Source organism: Pogoniulus pusillus (genome assembly GCF_015220805.1).
Source record: "Pogoniulus pusillus isolate bPogPus1 chromosome W unlocalized genomic scaffold, bPogPus1.pri SUPER_W_unloc_2, whole genome shotgun sequence".
In the NCBI taxonomy this organism is placed as follows: domain Eukaryota; kingdom Metazoa; phylum Chordata; class Aves; order Piciformes; family Lybiidae; genus Pogoniulus; species Pogoniulus pusillus.
The window spans coordinates 341,949-367,768 of NW_026974536.1; the positions used below are offsets into that span (position 1 = coordinate 341,949).

General features: G+C 44.1%; 1 protein-coding gene across 1 annotated transcript in view; it reads left to right on the top strand.

Annotated features, from left to right (window-relative positions):
- Positions 1-25,820, top strand: part of LOC135173800 (ras GTPase-activating protein 1-like) — a 253,143-nt gene that overhangs the window by 144,908 nt on the left and 82,415 nt on the right. The window contains 4 exon segments of the mRNA XM_064140961.1: positions 13,367-13,484; positions 14,455-14,486; positions 15,605-15,657; positions 16,242-16,392. Of these exon segments, the coding sequence (XP_063997031.1) occupies positions 13,367-13,484; positions 14,455-14,486; positions 15,605-15,657; positions 16,242-16,392 (354 nt within the window).

The following is a 25,820-nucleotide window of genomic DNA, read 5'->3' on the forward strand; positions in this document are numbered from 1 at the left end:
AGGCACAGGCAAAATCCAAAGCGGGAACCCCAAAGGCGGGAAGACCCCCAATATTTATAACCTTCGCTAGACAAAGGGCAGAGTTACCACACCTTAGGCGCGAAAGCGCACGGCCAATCCCAGCCTGGCTCCAGCGCGGGAACTCACGGGGCAGTCCCCGCCCCCTTCACGGCTGCAGGGCAGGCGAGGGGGGGGGGGAAACCAGGCGGCTTTTCCCCTTTCCCCCCGAAGTCCGGGCAGGAGAGGAATTTAGGTACAGGACTCCAGGACACATAGTTGTGTAATACTTGTATTATAGTTCATAAGGGATTATAAGTTGTTTTTCTAGTTACACCCTCACATCACAACGAAGCATCCGACAGAACCCTGCACCTGATTCTTCACTGATGCCCTGCAGTGAGAGACTGTTCCAGATTTCCCTCCAGCAGATGTCTACAGCCATCTCATCTACACCTGTTTCCCTGATGCCCTACACCGAGAGACTGTTCCTCATGTTTTCTTCACAGAGGAAAAGACGTTTTCCTGAGTTCCAACAAGAACTGTTCCTGTTTCACTGACTCTTTTTCCACGTTCCTGTCCTGCTCACACCTCACCTCACCAACCTGCACCGGACCAGAGAAGCACATCACCTTGGGATACAGCTGGGGACCAAGAAGGACTTTAAGAACTCTTAGCCCATGAACACTTTTTCCTATCTTTGGAGAAGAAGACTGTTCGTAGGAAGGTGGAAGTGGTCTAACCAAAGGGTGGAATGTATAGGGTTAACACTCCAGGGGGAGTAACCCTGTGTGGCCGTTTGAGCTGATCCTCTAGCTCAGACATAGGGGAGAGATGAACATTCCAGGGATAGGCCACATAAATGGCAACAATAGATAAATTAATATAATTTCATTGGAGCATCAAGAACTTAATGTCTAGAAGCACAGTTTGTTCTCCCCCTTCACCCGCTGGCTTCTGCTGCTGCAGCTTCGCCTATCTTCCCCGGCTGCTGTTTTGGCTACTGCTGCTTCTGCTGCTTCGCCGCCGCTTGACCCCTCCCCATCTCCCTTAAGGTTATTGTATTGTTTTCTTTTTTTTCCCTTCCTTCCTTCTCTAGTTATTATTTCTCTTTACATTGTTATACTTATATTATAAGAAAATACAATTTCATCTTTCCCTGACTTTCAAGAAGTAGGGGGGTTTGTGTTGTGAATTTCTTCCCGGGGGAGGGATCAGCCCAAACCCGGGACACCCTGAACCTGACCCTAGGGGTCTTGGCCCCTCCCCAGGGGTGGGTCTGAACACCATCAGGTGATGGTTAGCCCACTCCCCTCCACTTCCTGTCCTATAAATGAGGGGGACTTCCTGTTCCTCTCTCTCTCTCTCTCTCTCTCTCTCTCTCTCTCTCTCACTCTCTCTCTCTCTCTCCCTCTCCCTCTCCCTCTCCCTCTCCCTCTCCCTCTCCCTCTCCCTCTCCCTCTCCCTCTCCCTCCCTCCCTGTCATGGAGAGTAGCAAAAGCTCTCTAAGCTTCTCTAAGCTTTTGCTATATTGTGTAGTTTCTAGTGCCTCACATTCAAGCCAGAAGCATCGAAAACCCAAAACAATCTTTCAGTCCCATGGGAAGATTTCTCCCTAGGGTAAGTGAAAAGGTAAACACTGGCCATGTTTTCCTTTCCACTTGGCCTTGCTTTCCAGACAACAGGGTATTGTTTTGGTTAAGTAGAAACGACTATCTCAGGCCTGCCCAGCACCTGCAGGTGGGCTGGCCTGAGGAGTGGTCTTTATATTGTTTTAGGTAATGTTATCCAATTGTGTAAGTTGATTACTGTTTTTTACCAATGTAAGTGAACAACGTAAAAGTGGTCTGAATTGTGGGCTAGTCCTATTTTGGAACATTATAAAAATGATGGACAGGCCAGGATCGAGGCTCTCTCTCTCTTGCTCTCGTTTTTTTTTTGCCTTTGGCTTTTTGCCTGTACCTCCTTACCATCTAACAACAACAAGCTGCTGGCCGATCTAGCCTCGCCTCGGGCGGACACGCCGAGTCGCAGGGGCTGAAGCTTGCATATGCCTGGACCATCATCGGGAGAAAGGGACTCCCTACCAAGCTACAGACTGTGAGTAGCTGACGAACTATTAACTCAAACCACAAAACCTCAAAAGAACTCTCTTTAAACATCATAGACTCTTTAATTTGCCATTTTCGGAAATGTTACTTTGATCTCAATCAAAAGAATTCACAGTGGTGGTGTAGTTTCGGGAAGAGGGAATCCGCATTCTTTGCAATAAATCACTGATAAAATAGTCAACGCCTCGCGTATTCTCCCCATAACTCTGCCGCGAAACTGCGTTCCCCGACAGAATTGGTGTCAGAGGTGGGATCGAGGTACATGTAAATACAGCAGAGTTAAAAATTTACAAATGGCTCTGTTCGGAAGGAGTTCTCCCGCAGCAGGAGATGCCAGACTGCCAGCTACCGCAGACGCCCTGTATGCCAGGTTTGCTTCCGCTTTCGAATCGGCAAGTCTAAGGAACGCTGTGACAGCAACGGCGAGTGAGCCTTTAGAGCAGATAAATGTTAGATCAGCTGATATAAACGTGTCTCTCTACGAAGCTTTTAAAGATGTTGAGGGAGTTGACAGAGAAAGTTTTTTAGAGCTGGGTGTTGGCGTGTTCAGGTCTCAAGTTGATATAGAGGCTTGTAAACATGAGGTTGATGTTTGGAAGTCAGAGGTCAAAAAGCTGAGCGCAGAGAATGCCCGGCAAGAATTGCATTTGGAGAAGGCGCGGCAAGAAATCAAGTCGCTGCAGAGCGAGAGAGAGGCGATGTTGAAAGACGCTATCAGGCAAAGCTTGAGTTTTCGCGCAGAGCCCGCTGTGGCTGAAGACAGGATGAGAGTTGTGGAGGAAAAGTTAGACAAAGTGCTTAGCCGAATGTCGCGGTCCAGAAGCAGTTCGCGGGGAAGTACCCCGCAGATGCAGTCGGCCGTTAGCTCCCGCGCGGACACGCCGCAGCCGCGGTCGCGTATCGGGTCTCGGACAGAAACTCCTCAGCCTTCGACCCGAACCCGGGAGCCAACCGGTTACTTAGGCTTGCCAGCTTTTACCCCGATATATCCTGAGAAGTCACCGCAGCCCGTGGTTCGTCAGAAAGAGCCGGGGGCTCATTGGGGTTCGGTAACTACCCCCTCTCAGACCCAGGAGTCGCAACTCTTGCGCTCTCCGCCTAAAGTCTCTCGCGCCGGTACGCCTTCCCGCGAGCCCGACTTGCTTAAAATGTCGCCGTCAAGGCATCTTCCTTCGCCACTGCCTCCCCAGCCAGCGGCAGAGCTGCCCCTGTTGCCGCTCAAGCCATTTGGCTCGGCACCGTGCCCTCGGGGGGTGCCCAGACAGCCTACCTTGCCGACGCCGCTCCAGCCGCAGCAGCCGGCTCAAGTCCCGGTGATTCCGCCGGCGGAGCCTCTGACGCCTCTGCAGATGCCGGCAGCGCCGCCACAGCCACAAGTCCCGCAGCAACCGCTCGCAATGCCGCAGACAGTGGCTACGGTGCCGATTCCAACGGCGCAACCGCATTCTCAGTCTCAGTCCGTTCCCGCGGCGCAGCCACCGGTTCAACCCCAGCTGCCGCCGATTTCGCCGGTGGTGCCGTCCCAGTCCCAGTCCCAGCCGCAGGCGGCACAGCCGCAGCCGCCATCTCCACAACAGACGCCATCTCTCCAGCCGCCACGCCCCGAGCAGCCAGCGCGGAGCAGCACGCCTGCGCAGCACCACGCCGCGTCGCGGGCTGCAGCCACGCCGATCGGCAGCGACACGGAAGTGGAAGAGGTGCACGGCGAAACAGCGACCACGACAATCAGACCGTACACAGCCACACAGATGGATGATTTTAGGGAAACTTATTCCCGCATGCCTAATGAATCCATAATAGAGTATGTGTATCGAGTGGTGCAAAGGGGTGCTGAAGGAATAATCTTATCTCGTGAAGAGGTGGGGAGAACTAACTGGGGACCCGAGGTATTCCTTGGGGATGGTCCTGAGGGAGACCTTGCATTGAGTGCTAGGATCTTTCACTGGGCTAGTGCTTATGAGCCTTTAGACAGGGGTGAGCCTACAGAGTTTTGGATCAGATCCCCTGAAGAGTTAAATGAAGCATTTACTATGGTTGCCTGTATCCAAGCTGTGAATCATAAGGGGTTATATGCACATGCAATGGATGCCCCAGTAGAGCCACAAAGGCTTGGGCCCCTGATAAGGGGTATGCCTGGCTTCATAAAGGCTGAAGGCATTAGGATAAGGAGACGAATTGAGGATGCAATGCAACAGAATGCTGAGCAAGGGCAAAGTTCACAAAGTGTAGTACATCATCCTACGTGGAGGGAAGTGCTTAAAGAACTAGCCAGTCTAGGGAGACAAATGGGTTATCATGATCTGTTATCTTTGCCAGAATCTGTCTTTCAGAAGGAAAAGCAGTCTGGAGGCAGGAGCAGCTCTGCATCACGAGGAAAACACCAAACAGTGCGACATGCCTGGACATTTAGTAACCCTAATGAGAGTCCACGATCGAGCCCACGATCAAGTCCCAGGGGGAGCCCTGAGCTTAATCGTCGCTCTGAATCTGGAGTAATCTGGGTACCGAGTTCTCACAGTAGGGGTGTAATCCCACTGAAAGAGCAGAAATATGCAGTGAAACCTCGTGATGTGTTTCAGAAGAAACAGGCAGAGCGTGATCCTGTGAAGACTGAGCTCAGTGCTCTGAGTAAGTCCATATCTGATATTAAAAGGCTATTAGAACAGGCACTGAAAGGCAATGGTAACGGAAAGGGGAAGCAAAACCATAAGAAAGGTTTTGCAAATACGTCTCCTACCAAGTCAGGTTCTCCTGATCAGGGAGGAGATAAGAACAAATCAAAAAACTAGATGTGCCGGTGAATGATTCAGGCCACACTCATCGCTCTGTTTCTGAATGTCGATGGTCGGAAAACCCTGAACCCTATATCATGATTCCTACTGGACCAACTAGAGCTGATGTCAAATACCTAATAGATACAGGTGCACAAATTACAGTGCTAAATGCACAACTAGCAAAGCATCTGAAAATCTTGCCATCCCAGAGAAAGGTAAACATAACAGGTGTTACAGGGCAACCTGAAACATGCTATTTAGCCAAAGCACAGCTGTGGCTACCTGGGGAGAAAAGAAGTACCCTGGTAGAGTTAGCATTGGGCTCGTGTAAACATAATATCCTTGGATTTGATGTTCTAGCAGGTAGAAGATGGCATCTTCCTGACGGAACATTGTGGAGCTTTGGTGCTTATGGGGTGAGGAATAAGAGGCAAAGGTTAGTCCGTGCTTGCGTTCGCTTATTGCAAACAGCTCCTCCATTGCCAAAGTCACACATTACTTGTGTTGCACAGTATCCATTGCCAGCTGCAGCTAAGCAAGGTATCACTGAAGTGATAGCTGATCTTGAAAAGAGACAGATTATCACTAGAACTCATTCTCCTTATAATTCACCTGTTTGGCCAGTCCGAAAACTGAATGGCCAATGGAGATTGACAGTGGGTTTCCGGAAGCTAAATAGTAACACTCCTCCTCTTACTGCAGCAGTTCCTAGTCTTTCATCCACAGTGACAGCAATCCAAGCGGCTTCTCACACCTGGATGGCGACTCTAGACGTGAAGGACATGTTTTTCATGGTGCCATTGAGAGAAGAGGACAAACCGCAGTTTGCTTTTACCTGGCAAGGTATTCAGTACACATTCAACAGTCTTCCACAAGGGTACAAACACAGCGCAACCATTCCACACAATGCACTTGCAGCTTTGCTTGACACTGTTCAGCTTCCTAAGGATGTTAAGATGTACCATTACATTGATGTTATCTTGGTGGGAGGGAATGATAAGGAGCAAGTTGGTGCAGTGGCTGAGAATATCCGAGAGCTGTTGACTAGCCAGGGTTTGACCATTCCAAAGGAAAAGTGTCAAGGTCCGAGTCAAGAGGTAAAATTCCTGGGATCATGGTGGATAGCAGGTGCAATGTCTGTGCCAGACGACACTCTTCAGAGCATTGAAAAGGGCCAAATACCCCAAAATAGAAAAGAGTTACAACAGTTGTTGGGTACTCTGGGTTACTGGAGGAAACATATTCCAGGTTTCTCAGTAATTGCCCGTCCTCTGTATGATTTGCTTAAGAAGAACAAGCATTGGGATTGGACTCCAGAACATTCTGATAGCCTGAGGTTTCTCAAGGATGAACTAAAGGCATATCAGAAGTTGGGGCCCTTGCACCCAAAAGATGCCCTGAGGGCTGAATGGGGTTTTTCCGCAAATGCCTCATACTGTGGAATTTTCCAGAGAGGACCCAATGGTCCTAGTAGAGCTCTCATGTTTTCCTCAACAGCATTCAAAGAGGCCGAAATTCGGTACTCGGATTGGGAAAAGGGACTTCTTTCCCTAACTCGAGCTGTTAAGGAAGCAGAAAAGCTTCGTACTACACAAGATGTTGTAGTACAAGGCCCATTTCCTCTGCTAAAAGCGATCCTTAAAGGAACTCCTCCACCAGAAGGAATTGCCCAAAAGGCTACTGTTAGAAAGTGGTATGCCTACTTAGAGGGAATTTCACAGCTGATGCCGCTGAAAGAGGGACCTACAAAGGTATCCAAACTACAGCAACCCATAAATCCTGATAAAGCTCTGCTTAGTCAGCCATATAAGCCTTCTCCTATTCAGGTAGCCCCTGAGATGACCGCAGACTCCGACAAATCGGGAGTGTGGTTCACAGATGCATCCTCTCGGAGGGTAGGGGCGAAGTGGCACTACAAAGCCGCTGCCTTGGAGATTGCTACAGGCCAGACCATCACTGAAGAAGGTGATGGCAGTGCACAGGTAGGGGAGTTGCGTGCTCTTATAATAGCAGCCGAGAATGGAGCAACAACTATTTACACTGATTCTTATTCCACGTTCAAAGGCGCCACTGAGTGGATTTGCCAGTGGGAAGCGAATCAGTGGAAGGTGTCAGGTGCGGAAGTCTGGAGAGTCGAAGACTGGAAAAGGCTATTAGAGATTGGCCGATCCAGACCCCTCAAGGTTGGTTGGGTAGAAGGGCATTCCAAAAAGCAAACACCAGCTACCACCTGGAATAATCAAGCTGATTTCCTGGCAAAGATCAACATAGTGGATGAGGACAAAGGAGAATGGTGGAGATTAGCTGAATGGCTTCATATTAAAAGAGGTCATTCAGGAAAAGCAGACCTTTACTTCGAATGTAGGTCTAGAGGATGGCCAGTTTCTATGAGTACCTGTAAGGAACTCATTTCATCTTGTCCACAGTGCAGAATCAGACTTAAAACAAATCATCCCAATCTAGCTCCAGCACAGCATATCAGAGAGGACAAAAGGTTATGGAGTACATGGCAAGTTGACTATGTGGGTCCTTTAAAGCCCTCACACGGGAAGAAATACATACTGGTGGGGGTGGAAGTGGTTTCAGGATTAGTCATGGCTACAGCAACTAGTGCTGCCACAGGAGCTCAAACTATTGAGGTCTTGAAGCAGTGGTTTAGTGTCTTGCCAATGCCAGAGTACATCCAAAGTGATAATGGATCTCACTTTACAGCATCTTCTGTACAAGACTGGGCTAAAGGTGAGGGGATTACATGGGTGTTCCATACTCCCTATTATCCTCAAGCTAATGGTATCGTAGAGAGAACAAATGCTCTGGTTAAGAAACATGCCATGGTATCCAAAGGTAACTGGGATAAACGCTTACCATACGCAATTTTCATTGTGAACAACAGATGGGGTAATTATGGTAGTCCTAAAATAAGGGCATTTTGTCCTGACAATCCAGTGGAGAATGTTAGTCATCCACCGGATAAATCTCAGCACTCTCAACAGTCATTACACAAATTACAGGTGGAACAACCAGTAATGGTAAACTTACCTTCAATCGGAGTTGTGCCTATGACCCTGACAAAACCAAACGGGTTGTATGCTTGGGAAGCAACTGATGTAAATGGGAAGACTCATCGTATCAGTGCACGATGGATTCTCCCAGACTTCTGAACTGCTTTTGCATATACCAGGTTTTCTGCTTTGTAAATGTTCAATAAAGCTTTGTTTATTCAGGGGGGTGGGCATAAGTATTAAGTTAGTTTAGATTAGAGTTATGCTTATGTATTAGTTATGTTAAGAGTTAGATGTAAGTTGTATTTCATTTTTGCTTTTTCCGATTCTTGGCTTAATGTGAGCCAGGGGGTGGAGTATGTCATGGAGAGTAGCAAAAGCTCTCTAAGCTTCTCTAAGCTTTTGCTATATTGTGTAGTTTCTAGTGCCTCACATTCAAGCCAGAAGCATCGAAAACCCAAAACAATCTTTCAGTCCCATGGGAAGATTTCTCCCTAGGGTAAGTGAAAAGGTAAACACTGGCCATGTTTTCCTTTCCACTTGGCCTTGCTTTCCAGACAACAGGGTATTGTTTTGGTTAAGTAGAAACGACTATCTCAGGCCTGCCCAGCACCTGCAGGTGGGCTGGCCTGAGGAGTGGTCTTTATATTGTTTTAGGTAATGTTATCCAATTGTGTAAGTTGATTACTGTTTTTTACCAATGTAAGTGAACAACGTAAAAGTGGTCTGAATTGTGGGCTAGTCCTATTTTGGAACATTATAAAAATGATGGACAGGCCAGGATCGAGGCTCTCTCTCTCTTGCTCTCGTTTTTTTTTTGCCTTTGGCTTTTTGCCTGTACCTCCTTACCATCTAACAACAACAAGCTGCTGGCCGATCTAGCCTCGCTTCGGGCGGACACGCCGAGTCGCAGGGGCTGAAGCTTGCATATGCCTGGACCATCATCGGGAGAAAGGGACTCCCTACCAAGCTACAGACTGTGAGTAGCTGACGAACTATTAACTCAAACCACAAAACCTCAAAAGAACTCTCTTTAAACATCATAGACTCTTTAATTTGCCATTTTCGGAAATGTTACTTTGATCTCAATCAAAAGAATTCACAGTGGTGGTGTAGTTTCGGGAAGAGGGAATTCGCATTCTTTGCAATAAATCACTGATAAAATAGTCAACGCCTCGCGTATTCTCCCCATAACTCTGCCGCAAAACTGCGTTCCCCGACACTCCCTCCCTCCCTCCCTCTCCCTCCCTCCCTCTCTCTCCCTCCCTCTCTCCCTCCCTCCCTCCCTCTCTCTCCCTCTCTCCCTCCCTCCCCCCCCCCCTCCCTCCCTCTCTCCCTCCCTCCACACAGCTCACTCCACACATCTCTGCCTGCATACCACGTGGCAGACACGAGGCAAAACCACCATCACACAACTCGAGTTGTATTTTATACCTTTGTATTTTGCTATTTTCCCTTCCCTATCCTTTGTAAACTTCCCTACCTCCAATACCTTTCTAAGTTATTGTTAAACTTTTCCTTTTAACTTCTCTTTCTCTCCCTATATCTAATCCCTATCTTTGGGAAAGGAGGGGGAAGAGGGGAGGACACTCTACAAATTGTTATTGGGTCTATCAAATTTATTAGAGTCTCTGGGAACTTGCATTAGAACCCAAGACACCAGGGCATGTGTTTGGGTTGTGGGTTGTTTGGTTTGGGGTTTTTTGTTTGATTGTTTATTTTGGTGGTTTTGTTGTTGTTGTTGGTTTTTTTTATTATTATTAGTTTGGGGTTTTTTTGTTGGCTTTTGTTTTGTTTTTCCAAACATTCTATCACTTCATCAGAATATGGGAATGAAGTCAGAAACTACTGGAAGGGACAACCTTTCTAGATACCTGCCTATATTCTCCCCCATGCCTTGCCACCCATAACCACACTGCCACAGGACCTGGGTGATATTCCTAAATAATTGGTTAACCTTGGAAAAAGACAAAACCATATTAAAAAATATTTTGGAATATTTTGGTTTTGCAAGATACTGAATAGTTGTTTTAATGAGAGAGAAAACATCACAGAATAAGGTGGTGAAGATGCTATTCTCCGTTTCCTCCACAAAATCCTCTTGATGGAAGTGTAATAGTTAATTGTCTCCATGAGATAGTTCTTAAAATACAGTAGTGGCTTCAATACAGTGCCTAAATAGCAGATTAAAACCAAGGCCAGTGTTTTAATAATAAATCTTCCAGACAAAACATCATTAATCACTACAAAGCACAGCAGAATGCAAAAGTCAAAACCAGTCATGAACATGTACAGAAAAATAAAAGGGCATGGCACAGGTCAGATAAACTAATGTTGAGAACAGATAAATGAATATTGTGACCAGTGACTGTTAACAGGTATAATAATTATAAATTCCTTCTAATATGTTTCGGTCAAATGTGTTACCTCAAATCCATTGAGTCCCACTGTTGATTGTCAAAAATGACTGCTGTGGTTTAACTCCAGTGTTGTTAAATTAATAATCTACTATGAATTATTAATATTAATTTATCTATGAATAGTATTTTTATTGTGAATATTAAAAAATTTGGGAAAATTCCCTGAGATTCTTTGGATTTTTGGTCAACAGGAAGTAGTTATACAGAATTAAACAGTTTAACAATCACAACTTGGAAAAATAGTAACATGAAAACAGGAAAAATTCTAACTATGCTTATGGAGCTTTAGCATTAACTCCGGCACTTGTACTCATGACGCTTTGTGTCCCTGAGTAAGTCTCCTGTACAAAGACACTTCCAAAACTCATGATAATGATCCTGGAGTAAAATACAAAATGTTCCAAGCAGAGTAAGGAGAAAAGAACTGAGATGCCGCTGCTGAGCTAGTGCAAGCTGCAAACACGTGGCCACTGTGATTCCCAGGTAATGAGTCATGAATGAGGTGCTGCTTCCGGTGGAGCTTCAGTGCAGGAAGGCCCGGTTTCCAAATCACCCTCCATTAAATACTTCATTTTGAAAATGATACTGGTCAATAAGCACTAGCATCATTGTTCTGGCCAATGAATTCAAAGCTTTGTGCCTCATGTGAGCATGCAGGCATGTTGAGGGGCAGCACAAGACACCTGACACGTGGTGCTAAGCCCCTAGCCCTCAAGGCTTTGCTGGGGCCAAACCCTTCATTGTTTGCTCATTCTACTCAACTTCCCGCACCCGTAAGAGGAGGAGGAGGAGAGCAAGGGTTAAACTGGCCTGGCAGGATTTATGCCCAACCGGGACACCCAGTCAGCAGCTAAACAGCACAGTCTTTCTTTCACTCTGCCCCAGTGGGATGGCAGAAGAATTGGAAAGGCAAAACTGAGAAAGAAACTTGTGGGTTAGGATTAAAGACAATATTAAGAATTAGAAATAAATAAAATATTGTAAGGAGAAAAAAAAAAACACGAACCAAATGAAGAAAGGAAAAATAAAACCTAAGAAAAACAAGTGATACAAATGAAAACAATTGCTCACCAACAACTGATAGATGCCCAGCCAGTCCCTGAGCAACTGCAGCCCTTGAAAACCTCCATTCTCCTAGCTTTATATGCTGACCAATGGTATCATATGGTATGGAATATCCCTTTGGTCAGTTTGGGTCAGCTGTTACAGCTTCTCCAGCTTACTTGCTGGCAGGGTGGTGTGAGAAGCAGAAAAGGTCTTGACTCTGTGTAGGCAGTGCTCAACAATGAAAACATCCCTGTGTTATCAACAGTATTTTCAGCAAAAATCCAAACCACAACCCCATAAAACCACTATGAAGAAATTTAACTCTATCCCAGACTGTGATGGTGTTATCTTCCCCCCCCCCTCTTAAGAAAATCATGCAGACTAGACTCAACCAAGCTGGAAATGAGAATGGAGATTTACATTTACAGCTTAGCACAATATACAAGCAGGTATTTACAATATATACAGCTATATACAGAAATACCCAAGTTCAAAAGGTAATACAAAAACACAACAGCCCTTCCAGAAACCAGAGTCCCCAGGAGGGGCTCCCAACCACCCCTCCACCCCCTTTCCACCCCTCTACCTTATCCCAGACTTTGTCTTATGTTCAAGGTGGGTTTGGAGAATCAGCCAGAGGGGTTAGGAAGTAGATGGATTAGTCACACAGACAGCAGGTTAGAGAGAGATGCGAGGCAGGCAAAGCCAGAGAGCAACTCCCTTATCTATGTTTGTGTTTTTGTTTTTATACATCTCAGCATGCCTATGAGTGAAGTAGACATCACCATTGTTTCCTTTTCACAGCCTGTAATCTAATTCTTCTCACTAAAATATCCCAGATAGGCTCAAACTAGCACACAGCTAAACCCAGTACACCTGAGTTTGAGATTACAATTAAGGAATAACTTATACTAACCTTCCAGTAATGAAACTCCCTTTGGATATTTTCATACTTTGTATTTATGCTTTTATTATAGCTAACTGCATGTTAAGGAACTATTCGGTAACTTCTTTTTAGCACTTCATGTTCAGAGACCTAAATAGTAGATATTCCACAGGCTTTATGTGCTGTTTTGGCCCTAGCTGGGGTCAAATGCCCACCAAAGCCACTCTATCGCTCCCTTTTTAGATGGACGGGGAGAGGAGAAAATACAACAAAAGGCTAATAATAAGGTAGAAGCAATTTAATAATGCTAAGCACAAGCAAAAGGCCATGCACAGAAGCAAAAGCAAAGAGAGATGGTATTTTCTACTTCCCATCAGCACACGGTGGTCTGTCATTCATGGGAAGCTGGACTCTACCATGCATAGCAGTTTCTCTGGAGAACAGACGCCATGGACGAATCTCTTCACACTTCCTTCTTTCACTTAGCTTTTATATCTGAGCTGACATCATATGGCATGAAATACCCCTTTGGCCAGTTTGGGTCAGCTGGCCTGGCTGTGTCCCCTCCCAAGATATTGCCCACCCCTTAGCGTATTCTTGGGGTGGGGAAATCTTGGAAAAGCACAGCCTGGGTGCTTGTTCAGCAGTAACCAAAACACTGGTATGTTATCAGCACCCTGCTACAGCACTGCAAATCACAGCACTGTGAAAGATGCTCTGAGCAGAATTAACTGCAACTCAGCCAAACCCAATACACTTTATTATACAAAATTAGGTTTTGATAATAGTATTATTTTCTTAAACTATTAAGGGAATCTTTGATTGGTTTTGCTTGTGTTTAGTATTTAATCCCTCACGATTAAAAGAAAATGCTACTGTCTATCAGTGCTGTGGTGGTTTTTGTTTTATGCATCTTTAAAGCTTTAAAGTATCTATTAGCTTCTAAATTAATATATATTCTTATTTGATTCACATCTATCATAGCTAATTAAACTCTGTGAAAAATGCACACTTCATGATCAGATTTCCTCAAATGTTTTGCTTAAATTATGCTCAAGAATCCATTCTCTTCATTAAATTCATATTATGATTGTACTTCTAACATAAATCTTACTGTACCATTTTTCAGTTTTCTTAAAGGAGATATGTTTATTGTCCATAATGAATTGGAAGATGGTCGGATGTGGGTTACAAACCTACGGACAGATGAACAAGGTCTTGTTGTAGAAGATCTGGTAGAAGAAGTGGTAAGCAACTTTATATTAGAATCTGTCACAGAACTAAGATTAATTTATTATTAGTGTGTAGGTTAACATTGAAATAAACCCAAACTTACTGGCATTTAACTGCTTGACTTCATGTACTTTTCTAAACCTCCCTGCAGTAAGTCAATCTGCCAGTTTTTAAATTGCATAACACCTTCAAGTCTAATTCAGCACCCAAACAAAATACTTATTTACATTATCCAAACAAATTCCCATGCAAATTAATGACACTGTGAACTTATTAGGCAGTTCTCTAAACTCAGCAGTCCTGATAAAGATTTTGATAGTCATTCAGTTGCATTCTTTTTTATGTTGTTTGCTATGAAGCATTCATAAATGTATAGACTGAAATTTTGCACTGCAGTAAGTATTTTTATTTTTTAAGGGCCAAGTGTGGGTTAAAAAATATATTCATGAGTTAATTATATCTAGAAGGGCTTATGCTAAGTCAGAAAGCTAATCAGGTGACTTAAAACACCTACTCCACCCTCTCATAGGCTTTTTTAAAAAAAGTTCACCATTGCTTTGGAGTCGTGATGTTTGCTTTACAGCATATATGTTTTGCTGTTAGTAGACTTTGCTTCACTTGTTTCTCACATCTTTATTAGGATGTGAATAGCTAAATTGAAATGGTAGTGTTAGAGTATCAAACTGTAGTTTTCTACATTACTGATTGAAGTTAAGTTGAGATTTAAGTTACGACATGCAAAGGCAGACTTGAAGAATGATAGAAACAATCTTTGGAAATAATGTGTCATGGCTGAATTTCTGCTTAGTGAATTAAGTTGAAAACCTCTTTATGTGAACCATGCAATAAGCTGTCTATTTAAAAAATGTTTTGTACTCTTCTTAGTGCTGTTTATTTCTACAGAAGGTCTTAACCTATGAAGTTTACTTTTGTAAACTCATGCATACTCTTGTCATGTACTTAATATGTTAATTCTTCTATTAGGGAAGAGAAGAAGATCCACATGAAGGCAAAATGTAAGTTCTTTTTGTTTTGTTTTGTTATTATAAGCAAATAATAAAATAACTGTTTGTTGACTTCATCTATGAGACTGGGAAGGTGACCCAAAGCTGTGTGGACTCTTTTTTTTTTTTTTTAATCTTAACACTTTTCTTATATCGTAGCTGTTGGAGATGCATAGGCAGTTGACATGAAGTCTTTTATTTGTTATGCCTAAAGTTAATGGGTTTTGCAGTGGTAAAATCTTGGATGAATCCGTGTGATCACTTTACTCAGAATATGTACAATGGAGGATGTGGTGTATTCAGATTTGTGGGTTTTTCTTATATGTGTACAGTTTGCCTTAGAGGTAACCTTTTTTCAGGTCTGCTCAACTCTAAATGCAGGAGAGGGAACAAAGTATCATTAGAGGAATGATAGTGTAATAGTAGCACTTTCTCTGTTAGCCTCGTGTTAACACTTAGATTATTCTATGGTCTCCTGATTTTCACTTTGTTTGAAATGAATTCCAACTTAAAAGAAATCCCAAATCAAACCAACAAAACCTAACGCAATTTGCAATGAAAAATGAATTGATATTATGGAAGACTATTGATTGTTACATTATTTTCAGTAGTAAAGATGAATAGCAAATTAAAGCTACAGAAAATTTCTAGCAACTGAATAGCTTAATATGTGCTCCATTTGCTTGCTATAATTGCAGCTATTGCTTCCTATATTTATCGCCTTATTTGCAGTCTCCAAAGGACTCATGATTGAGGAAGACATTTCTTGTTTGTTGTTTTTAGAACAGGGAAAAGAAAATCATTGGTGTGTGGCTTCAGTTTACTGGTCCACAGTGTTCTGCTAGTCAGTTTGCATAGCAGGATAACAATAGTAGGGATACCTTCAGATACAGGATTTGAACATCTGCTTTGTGTTAACACTTGTATTGAAATGAGTTTATATAGCTGTAGACATTTTTCATTGTATTGGCAGAAAAACAGAATTGCTGAGTAATATGAAGGTTGTGTAATCTACATGTACTAGATTTTTAAAAATAAAATAAAGATTAATTAATAGGTGCCAGAGTCTTAGATATCACAATTAAAACAGATGATAGTCTTGCTTTCTAATTTTTCTTTTCATCTTTAAGATGGTTCCACGGGAAGATCTCCAAACAAGAGGCTTACAATTTGCTGATGACAGGTACTTGTATTTCATGTGGAAATACAGTGCCAGTAGAATGATACAAAGTAATCCTGTTTATAACAGACTGCAGTAAAACCTGTTATTTCTGTACGAAGATATGAGCGTCAGACCTATGGTTACTACTACATTGGAAAAAAAACTTCATGGCTGAGCACTGAATATATTTTTATGTTCTCAAGTGCATTTAATTTAATAATTATAACTTAGACTTTTCATAGAGGCAATAATTTTAAAAATGAAAACATCAAGATTACTGTCAAACAGCATACCTTAAGTATGAGAACAAAAATATTTAGCGTTTTTTAAAACATTTTCCCACACATACCCCATATGCTCTTGTAAAGAGATGACAGAAGTAGAGATAGGTTGGCAGCTACAGCTAAATGACTTTGCATTAACTTTGGCAGTTTACTACTACTTCATACCATTTTGGTGAATAACAGTGATTGCTGTTGGAGCTTGCATCAGACTTTCTCCTTTTAAATGTGCAATTGCTGATTTCTGCAGAGAGAGCTTTGATAAGAGCTCATAAACAACACTTAAGTAACAGTGAATAACACTGTATTATGATATCTTTTCAGTTGGTCAGGTGTGCAGTTTTCTTGTGAGGCCTTCAGATAATACACCTGGTGATTATTCACTTTATTTTCGGACCAGTGAAAATATTCAGCGTTTCAAAATATGCCCAACGTCAAGCAACCAGTTTGTGATGGGAGGCAGATATTATAATAGGTAAGTTTTAATAGTTGTGTGTATTTTATACTTTTGTAAAGAATTTGTATATCATTGATGACTTACTGAAATCTTATGATCTTATCAGTATTTAAGAAAATAAGAGTTTTAACTAACTTGCTTAGTAGTTTGGTTGTAACTAAGCACATTCTAAAAGCTTAAGTGTAACTTGTTTATTTTGAAGTATTTTTCTTCTCCCTATAAATTGGATTATGACATGTAATTATGAGAATTACTTGTTGTTCTGGAAGCTACTGTTTATAATAAAGTTTTATGTATATGAAAGGTGCATTGTAAAGTAATAAGTTATGAACTATTAATATTAATATGTATATTACTTTATAGTATTAATATCTTGAAATTCAGGTAAATTCCCTGAGATTCTTTGGATTTTCGGTCAACAGGAAGCAGTTGCATTGAGTATTTATAAACACAGAATCAAACAGTTTTAACGATCAGAACATGAAAAATAGGAATGCAAAACCAGGAAAACTTGGGATGTGTTTTTTTTGCCATGGGTATAAAAATATGATAATATGTGCAAAAATAAATGACAAAGTAAGTTTCTCCTTTCATGGGAGAAGCTATCAATACAGCTTCATCCTTGAATCTGTGATGACTCTATGAATAAGATTATCAAGACTTCTCACTAGTGAAAATTTAGCTTTCTATTTTAATTGATGCCATTGCATGCCACATAATAATTTTCCAGACTTGTTCGCCTAAAACCAGGGCATACTTCATCCCAATAGAGAATTTGTTTCACTTTCAGCTTGGCTTCTGAGTGGGTAGTGATCCAGCAGCTGGTGTGTCTGAGAAAATGTCAAGGTCTCCTAACTAAGAGGTTCAGTGTATTTCTTCATATGATTTCAAATGGACAGTGGCTTGAGACTAAGCAATTGAAACTTTATTTACCTACGTATATCCCACACACTGGCTGCTTGAGTACTTTCGACAGTAATCAGTCTGGCCTCCAGACATCACTGAAAATCAAGCTAGTTGCAATGTCAGCCTTTGAAGGTAAATATTCTTTTCATAGAATCATAGAATCAACCAGGTTGGAAGAGACCTCCAAGATCATCCAGTCCAACCTATCACCCAGCCCTAGCCAGTCAACCAGACCATGGCACTAAGTGCCTCATCCAGTCTTCTCTTGAAGACCCCCAGGGACGGTGCCTCCACCACCTCCCTGGGCAGCCCATTCCAATGGGAAATCACTCTCTCTGTGAAGAACTTCTTCCTAATATAAAGCCTATACCTACCTTGGCACAACTTGAGACTATGTCCCCTTGTTCTATTGCTGGTTGCCTGGGAGAAGAGGCCACCCCCCACCTGGCTACAATGCCCCTTCAGGTAGTTGTAGACAGTAATAAGATCACCCCTGAGCCTCCTCTTCTCCAGGCTAAACAGGCCCAGCTCCCTCAACCTCTCCTCATAGGATTTGTGCTCCAGGCCCCTCACCAGCTTTGTTGCCCTTCTCTGGACATGTTCCAGCACCTCAGCATCTTTCTTGAAGTGAGTGGCCCAGAACTGGACACAGTACTCAAGGTGTGGCCTGACCAGTGCTGAGTACAGGGGAAGAATAACCTCCCTTGTCCTACTGGCCACACTGTTCCTGATGCAGGCCAGGATGCCATTGGCTCTCTTGGCCACCTGGGCACACTGCTGGCTCATCTTCAGCTTACTATCTATCAGTACCCCCAGGTCCCTTTCCTCCTGGCTGCTCTCCAGCCACTCAGTCCCCAGCCTATAGTGCTGCTTGGGGTTGTTGTGGCCAAAGTGCAGAACCCTGCACTTGGCCTTGTTAAATCTCATCTCATTGGCCTCTGCCCACCATCCAGCCTGTCCAGGTCCCTCTGCAGGGCTCTCCTACCTTCCAACAGATCAACACCTGCTCCTAGCTTGGTGTCATCTGCAAACTTACTGATGCTGGACTCAATGCCCTCGTCCAGATCATCAATAAAGATATTGAACAGGACTGGGCCCAGCACTGATCCCTGGGGAACACCACTTGTGACTGGCTGCCAACTGGATGTGGCACCATTCACCACCACTCTCTGAGCTCTGCCATCCAGCCAGTTCTTGATCCAGCACAGAGTGAATCTGTCCAAACCATGAGCTGCCAGCTTGGCTAGGAGCTTCTTGTGGCAGACAGTGTCAAAGGCTTTGCTGAAGTCCAAGTAGACTACATCCACAGCCTTCCCCACATTCACCAGGCGGGTAACCTGATCATAAAAGGAGATCAGGTTGGTGAGGCAGGACCTGCCCTTCCTAAACCCATGCTGGCTGGGCCTGATCCCTTGGCTATCCTGTAGGTGCTTTGTGATGGCACCCAAGATGACCTGTTCCATGACCTTGCCTGGCACTGAGGTCAGGCTCACAGGTCTGTAGTTTTCTGGCTCCTCCTTACGACCCTTCTTGTGAATGGGTATCACATTGGCAGCTTCCAGTCTTCAGGGACCTCTCCAGTGAGCCAGGACTGCTGATAAATGATGGAGAGTGGTTTGGCCAGCTCAGCTGCCAGCTCTCTCAGCACCCTAGGGTGGATCCCATCCGGTCCCATGGACTTGTGAGGATCCAAGTGACTTAGCAGATCCCTTACTGCTTCCTCATGGATTAGAGGGGGACTGTACTGGTCCCTGACTCCATCCACCACTTCAGGAGTCCAGCTGTACTGGAGACAACCTGTCCCACTAGTGAAGATTGAGGCAAAAAAGGTGTTAAGCACCTCTGCCTTTTCCTCATCCTTTGTCACTATGTTCCCCTCTCTATCTAGTAAGGACTGGAGGTTGTCCTTGGCCCTTCTCTGCCATTCATGTATTTGTAGAAACATTTTTTATTTTCCTTGACAGCCGTGGCCAGCCTGAGCTCCAAGTGGGCTTTTGCCTCTCTCATTTTTCATCTAAAAGACCTAGCAACTTCCTTGAACTTTTCTTGAGACACCTCCCCTCTTTTCCAAAGGTGATACACTCTCTTTTTAATCTTTAATACCTTCAGCAGCTCCCTGCCCATCCAGTCTGGCTGCCTCCCTTGTTGGCTCATCTTCCGGCTCAATGGCACAGCTGCTCCTGTGCCTTCAGGAGTTGTTTCTTGAAGCAGATCCAACCTTCCTGGACCCCTTTGTTTTCAAGGGCTCTTTCCCAAGGAACTTTCTGAATGAGTTGTTTAAATAGGCTGAAGTCTGCCCTTCGGAAGTCCAGTGTGGAGGTTCTGTTGATGCCCCTCCTGGTTTCTCCATGTATTGAAAACTCTATAATTTCATGGTCACTGGACCCCAGGCAGCCTCCAACCACCACATCCCCTACCAGCCCCTCTCTATTTGTGAGCAGCAGGTCAAGCAGGGCTGCCCCCCTGGTAGGCTCACGTAACAGCTGGGATAGGAAGTTGTCTTCCACACATTTGCCTTTTCTCTAGTTAAATGTCTTATTAGGAGGATGATAGGCTAAAAGATTGCACCTTAGATGATGTTAACCTAATTAGCAAATTAGCAAAAGTCTTCTTAGTCTCAAATGGCTTTACAACATTAGATATTATAGCTCCAGGTGCTTACGGCAATAGTTTATTACTTTAGGAAATTAATTTCCCACTTCTGGATTCACTTGAAGAACATATATAACATACAGTTATCTAGAGAATATAATTTTACATTGAATGGAAAACAATATTAAAATATTAAGCATCACTAAGTTATGATAATATGCTTTTAGAGGAGTTTTTTACTATTTTGGTACCTAGGTTGCAAAGATTCTCTGTGAAAGAAAACTACTAGGCTTTGAAAGACTTATATTATAGTTTAATGTTCTGGGGATTTATTAATATAATCCTAGGCTCAAATTCTGTCCAAGTTAGTATTTATTGAAAGTTGATAATCTTTGAGTTTCAAACAGTGTGCAATGCAAGATAATGATGCAACATGAAGGTGGTTACTGCTCCAAATTATTTACCATAAGGTCTGCTTGAGAGTGCAGTAAGTAAACAGCAGGAAAAAAGTATTAATTTCCTGTGCACTTAATTCTTGTACTGGTTTATTTGTTATGGACACTGGAAGAAGGAAGTCTTTATATGAAGATTAAGGTGGATTGTTGTATGTAACAATCAGAAGCGTCTAAAAAGGGTAAAAGGATATTGATTCCACAACAGAAACATAGGAAGGATGAATTCATGCAAGATAATGATCTATGATCTCTTCTCTGCAGTATTTAAGTCCCAGCAGATGTCTGGTAGGTTAAAGTCACCCACAAGAACAAGGGCAGGTGATTTTGAGGCAGCCTCCAGTTGTTTAAAGAGTAATTGTCGCAGAGGGGTATTCTGCCGCCTACGCCGATTATGGCGGAAGGGAGAAATTAATTGGTACAAGATAATATTCTATAAAAATATATATTTATTAAACTCAATAATTTAATATTAAAAGGATTCTACCCAGTTATGAAAACATTCTAGGATTAATACCACGCTTCAACTTATTATTCTATGATTCTGTGATCACGGCCTATCACTAGTGTCCAAACTTCAGGGGAGTCTTTGCCTGTGGACTTTGAGGCTGGAATCTTCCCAGCTTGAGGGAAAGGATGAATCTTCCTGGCTTCTGGAGAAATTATTGTCTCTGATCTTGTGCTGCTGGCTTCTTCTGGATGTTCTCTCCAGGGATACGTAGGCAGGATCTCAGGTGCAGAGGGAGGATGTCATGCTGTCTCAGCATGATCTAACACTGGCTAGTAGGCCGATCACATCTGCAGACAAGTGGAGTCTGCTCCTGGTTATCTGTGATGCTTTGGGCTCTTACCCGCCCCCCCACACTTTGTATTTGCCCCAGCTAACTCAGACGGACCCTGGGAATATAGATGAAGCAATTTATTTACAGCTAGCAGAATTTACAAGCAGCTATTTACAATATATACAGTTATATACAATTATATACAGAAATATACAAAGGATAAACAATACAAAAGCACAACTCCCCTCCCAGAAACCTGAATCCCCAGGAGGGGCTCTCAAACCACCCCAACACCTCCCCCGGCCCCTCTCAACCTTACCCCAGTTCTCAGGAAGAATAGAGGCGCAGCCAAGAGGTTAGGGAGCAAGGTTAGAAAGCAGTGATGTTAGAAAGATGTGTCTCGGTCTAAGGCAAAAGCAAGAAAAAGAAACAAAATGGAGAAAATTTTCTTCTTCTTCCCAGAGTTCTCAGCATAACTGTGAGAGAAGTTGACATCAATTGTTTTCATTCCACTGCCTGTTATCAAGTTCTTTTACCAAAACATTCCAGCTTGCTTCAAACTAGCACATTATCTTAGTGGCAATGGCTCTTACCAGGCAATGATAAGGCAGCGGGCATGCAAGTGTGCACACCTGGCTGGGAGACTATGGGCTCCACATACATACAGGCAGGCTTAAATGAGCTCTGCAAGTGAGTACGCAAGCAGGCAAGCAATATACAGGGTCCGAGCAATCAGGAGAGCCCGAGCACTTTGTTTACCTGTGTACCCCTATTTATTGAAGGTGGGCTGAGATTAATGGCCCTTTGGCCACTAGAATGACCAATCAGGTTGGCAGTCAGCCAAACCTTACCATAATAGGTTGTATAGGGTTAACACTCCTGGGGGAGTGACCCTGAACCTGACCCTAGGGGTCTCGGCCCCTCCCCAGGGGTGGGCCACACTCCAGGTGATGGTTAGCCCACTCCCCCCACTTCCTGCGGTATAAAAGAGGAGCACTTCCTGCTCCTCGTGCTCTTTCTCTCTTGCTCGTTTCTCCTTTACCTGCGTTCATGATCACACACACACACTGATACTGCATACCAGCCACGAGGCAGAGACACCATCACACTACTCGGGTTGTATCCATCCCTGTTTTGTATTTTGCTGTTTTCCCTTCCTTATCCTTTGTAAACTCCCCTACCTCCAATCCCTTTTTCTAAGTTATTGTTAAACTTTTCCTTTTTAACTTCCAAATCGAGTGAGATTGATTTATTGGGGTGTCCCTACCTTTTATCTCTCTCCCTGTCTTTTGGGGAAAGGAGGGGGAGGAGGGGAGGGCACTCTATAAACTCTATAAATTCTATAAATTGTCATTGGGTCTACCAAATTTATAAGAGTCTCTGGGAACCTGCATTTGAACCCAAGACATAGGTGAAAGCCACTTGCCTGCATTCTCCAAATATGGTGAATCACATGGGCCTAGAACTAGGCAGACACGAGCTGGACGCGTGGGGCTTACACAACATGTTTACAAACATGGGTCCTGGGCAGATGTCCCGGGTTTGGGCTGGTCCCTCCCCCAGGGAGAAATAAACTCACCACAACACAGACCCCCTTTTTTTTGAAAGTCAGGAAAAGATGAAATTGTATTTCTAATAGTATAACAATGTAAAGAGAGATAATAACTAGAGAAGGAAGAAAAAAAAACAATACAATAACCTTAAGGGAGATGGGGGGGGGGGGGGGGGTCAAGCGGTGTTGAAGCAGCAGAAGCAGCAGTAGCCAAAACAGCAGCTGGGGATGATAGGCGAAGCTTGAAGCAGCAGAAGCCAGCGGGAGAAGGGGCAGAACAAACTGTGCTTCTAGACATTAAGCTCTTGATGCTCCAATGAAATTATATTAATTTATCTATTGTTGCCATTATGTGGCCTATCCCTGGAGTGTTCATCTTTCCCCTATGTCTGAGCTAGAGGATCAGCTCAAACGGCCACAGCAGACCAGACTTTGTGGCACCAGGCCTATTGTGCCCCTTTTATCCATTTAATGTGTTTACCTCTGGTTTAGGCAGAAAAACAGGTCCAGGCAGGGCAAGGCGTAAATAAGCCTATTTTCGGGCCTACAGGTCCTCCACAACAGAAATAAATCAACCTCTTCTTCCTGGTTGGGTGGTCTATAACAGACTCCAAGCAGGATATCAGTTTTGTTGGCCTTCCCTTTAATTCTCACCCATAAAGGCTCAACTTGATCATCCTTAATTTCTGCCTCCATGACATCCAGACCATCTCTAATATACAGAGCCACTCCTCCACCTCTTCTCCCTTGCCTGTCTCTCCTGAATTGTCTGTATCCATTGATTACAGCACTCCAATCATGTGAGTCATCCCACCACATTTCTGTGATGGCGACAACATCATAGTTTTCCTCCAGCACCAAAGCTTCCAGCTCCTCTTGTTTGTTACCCATACTGCGTGCATTAGTGTACATGCACTTCAGCTGGGCTGCTGCTTTTACCCCTATCTCTAGCCTACCATCATGGACAGGAAGAGAAAGCAAGGAGACAGCTCAATATGAGCTATGCTATCCAAGCAATCCACACTTTACTGAGAGCATCAGACTTCAAGTTACAAAGCACATACTTTCCAGTTAGGGTGAGAAAAGTGAGCACATGCAGCATGCAACGTGGTACTGTTCACTAGCATTTGGCGCATCTAAATATTTGAATATGCATAATCCTCCCTACTTGCAGTTACTGCAAAAGCATTTTAGTGCACCTAGATATTGGAATTTGCATATTCCTTCTATTTCCCTCCTACTCTGGACACAGTCCCACAGAAGCTGATTATCAGAAGGCTCAAGGACAAATTCCTCTGAGCTTCTTCACACACACACAGCGCTGTGGCTTACTGCAGTTCCAACACTCAGACCTCACATCCAAGGCTTGATTGTACAAACTTCTAGGGGCTCATGCCCCCCATTTTTCAGCCTGTTCCCAACATACCATCCTCAATTTCCTTTGATTTTTCTCTAGTGCTGTCGTGTTTAATCCCCCTCCCCCTTCCACTCTAGTTTAAAGCCCTCTCAACAAGCCCAGCCAGCTCATGTGCCAGGGTCCTTCTCCCCTTCTGTGTCAGTTGTATCCCATCTGCTGCTTGCAGACCTGTGGCAATATGAAGTTCCCCAAGATCAAAGAATACGAAGTTTTGTTGGATGCACCAACCTCTGAGCCACTTGTTAATCAAATATGCTTTCCTATTCCTCTCTGCATTCCAACCTGTAACTAAGGGTAAAGATGAGAAGACTACCTGTGCCCCTGCTCCTCAACTGCTTTTCCCCAGTGGCTTAAAGTCCCTTTTGATAGCTTTTAGCCTTCTGTTATTAACCTCATCATTCCCTGCCTGTATAACTAATAAGGGATAGTAATCAGAGGGCTGCACTACAGTAGGCAGCCTCCTGGTGACATTCCTGACCCGGGCTCCAGGGAGGCAGCAGAGCTCCCTGTGAACAGGGTCTGGCTGGCATATGGGGCCCTCTGTTCCTTTCAGAAGGGAATCACCAATAACAATTACCCTCCTCTTTTTCTTCTGGGTACTTGTTCTGATGCGAGGGGGCAACTGATTTGTTTCAGTTGCCCTCCCAGCTGGTGATGCTTCTGCCTGCTCCAAAACCACCTCAACCTCTAGTGCCCTATATCTGTTGTGTAAGGGCAGCTGAGGATGTGAGGATGGCTGGAAGGGTTTACCCTTGCCCCTTCTGGCAGGCACCTGCATCCATTCTCCCTTGTTACTTGGTTCATCTCCCTCTGGTAAGGGGGACTGCAGAGCATGGTGCTGTAGGTCCAACTCTCTTTTACATTCCCTTTCACCCTTAAGCCTTTCCACTTCGCCCTTGAGTTCAGCCACTAGGTTAAGCAGACTATTAATCTGCTCACACCTAATGCAGCCATTGCCTCTGTCTCCCTCGACTTTGAGTGCCAGGCTCCAGCACTCCTCACAGCCAGTTGCCTGAACACCTGCATTCCTACGTGTGGGTTCTGTTTGGGTGCCCACAGTTTTACAAGTATTGTAAATATTTGACCTAGTTTGCACCGTGTCTCGCTTTCTTCGAAGTCCGACGGTAGTTAGTAGTTAGTTAGACCGTACAGCATCCTGTTGTATGGTCTCAGCACGGTGTCACGCTGGCCATACAGGCCAATTGCATGCAGAAAATCTAGGGTCTGCTCCTGGTAACTCGTGGCAGTGGAGCTTACCAGGCAGTGATAAGGCAGTGGGCATGCAATAGGGCGCATGGCTGAATGGGAGACTGAGCTCCATAAAGGCAGGCAATACAGGATCTAGTCCTGGTAACTCACTGCAGTGGCGTGCAGGTATGCATGGCTGGCTGGGAGCCCATGGGAGACTCTGTCTCCGTAGAGAAAAGTAGATGGCACAGGCAAATAGCACCAAAGCAAGCAGCCATGCAGGCAGGTAGGCAAGCATAAGCAAAAGCAAGTTGTTTACCTGTGTGCCTCTATTTATCAAATGTGGGCCGAGATTAATGGCCCCTTGGCCACCAGAATGACCAATCAGCTTGGCAATTAGCCAAACAATACCATAATAGGCAAAGGCCACATGCCTGGCCCTTCCCAAAAATGGAAATCACATGGGCCTTGCACTAGGCAGGCACAAGCCAAGTGTATGTGTCTTACACAACCATGTTACACAACCTGGGCAGCCCAGACTTTATGGTGCCAGGTCT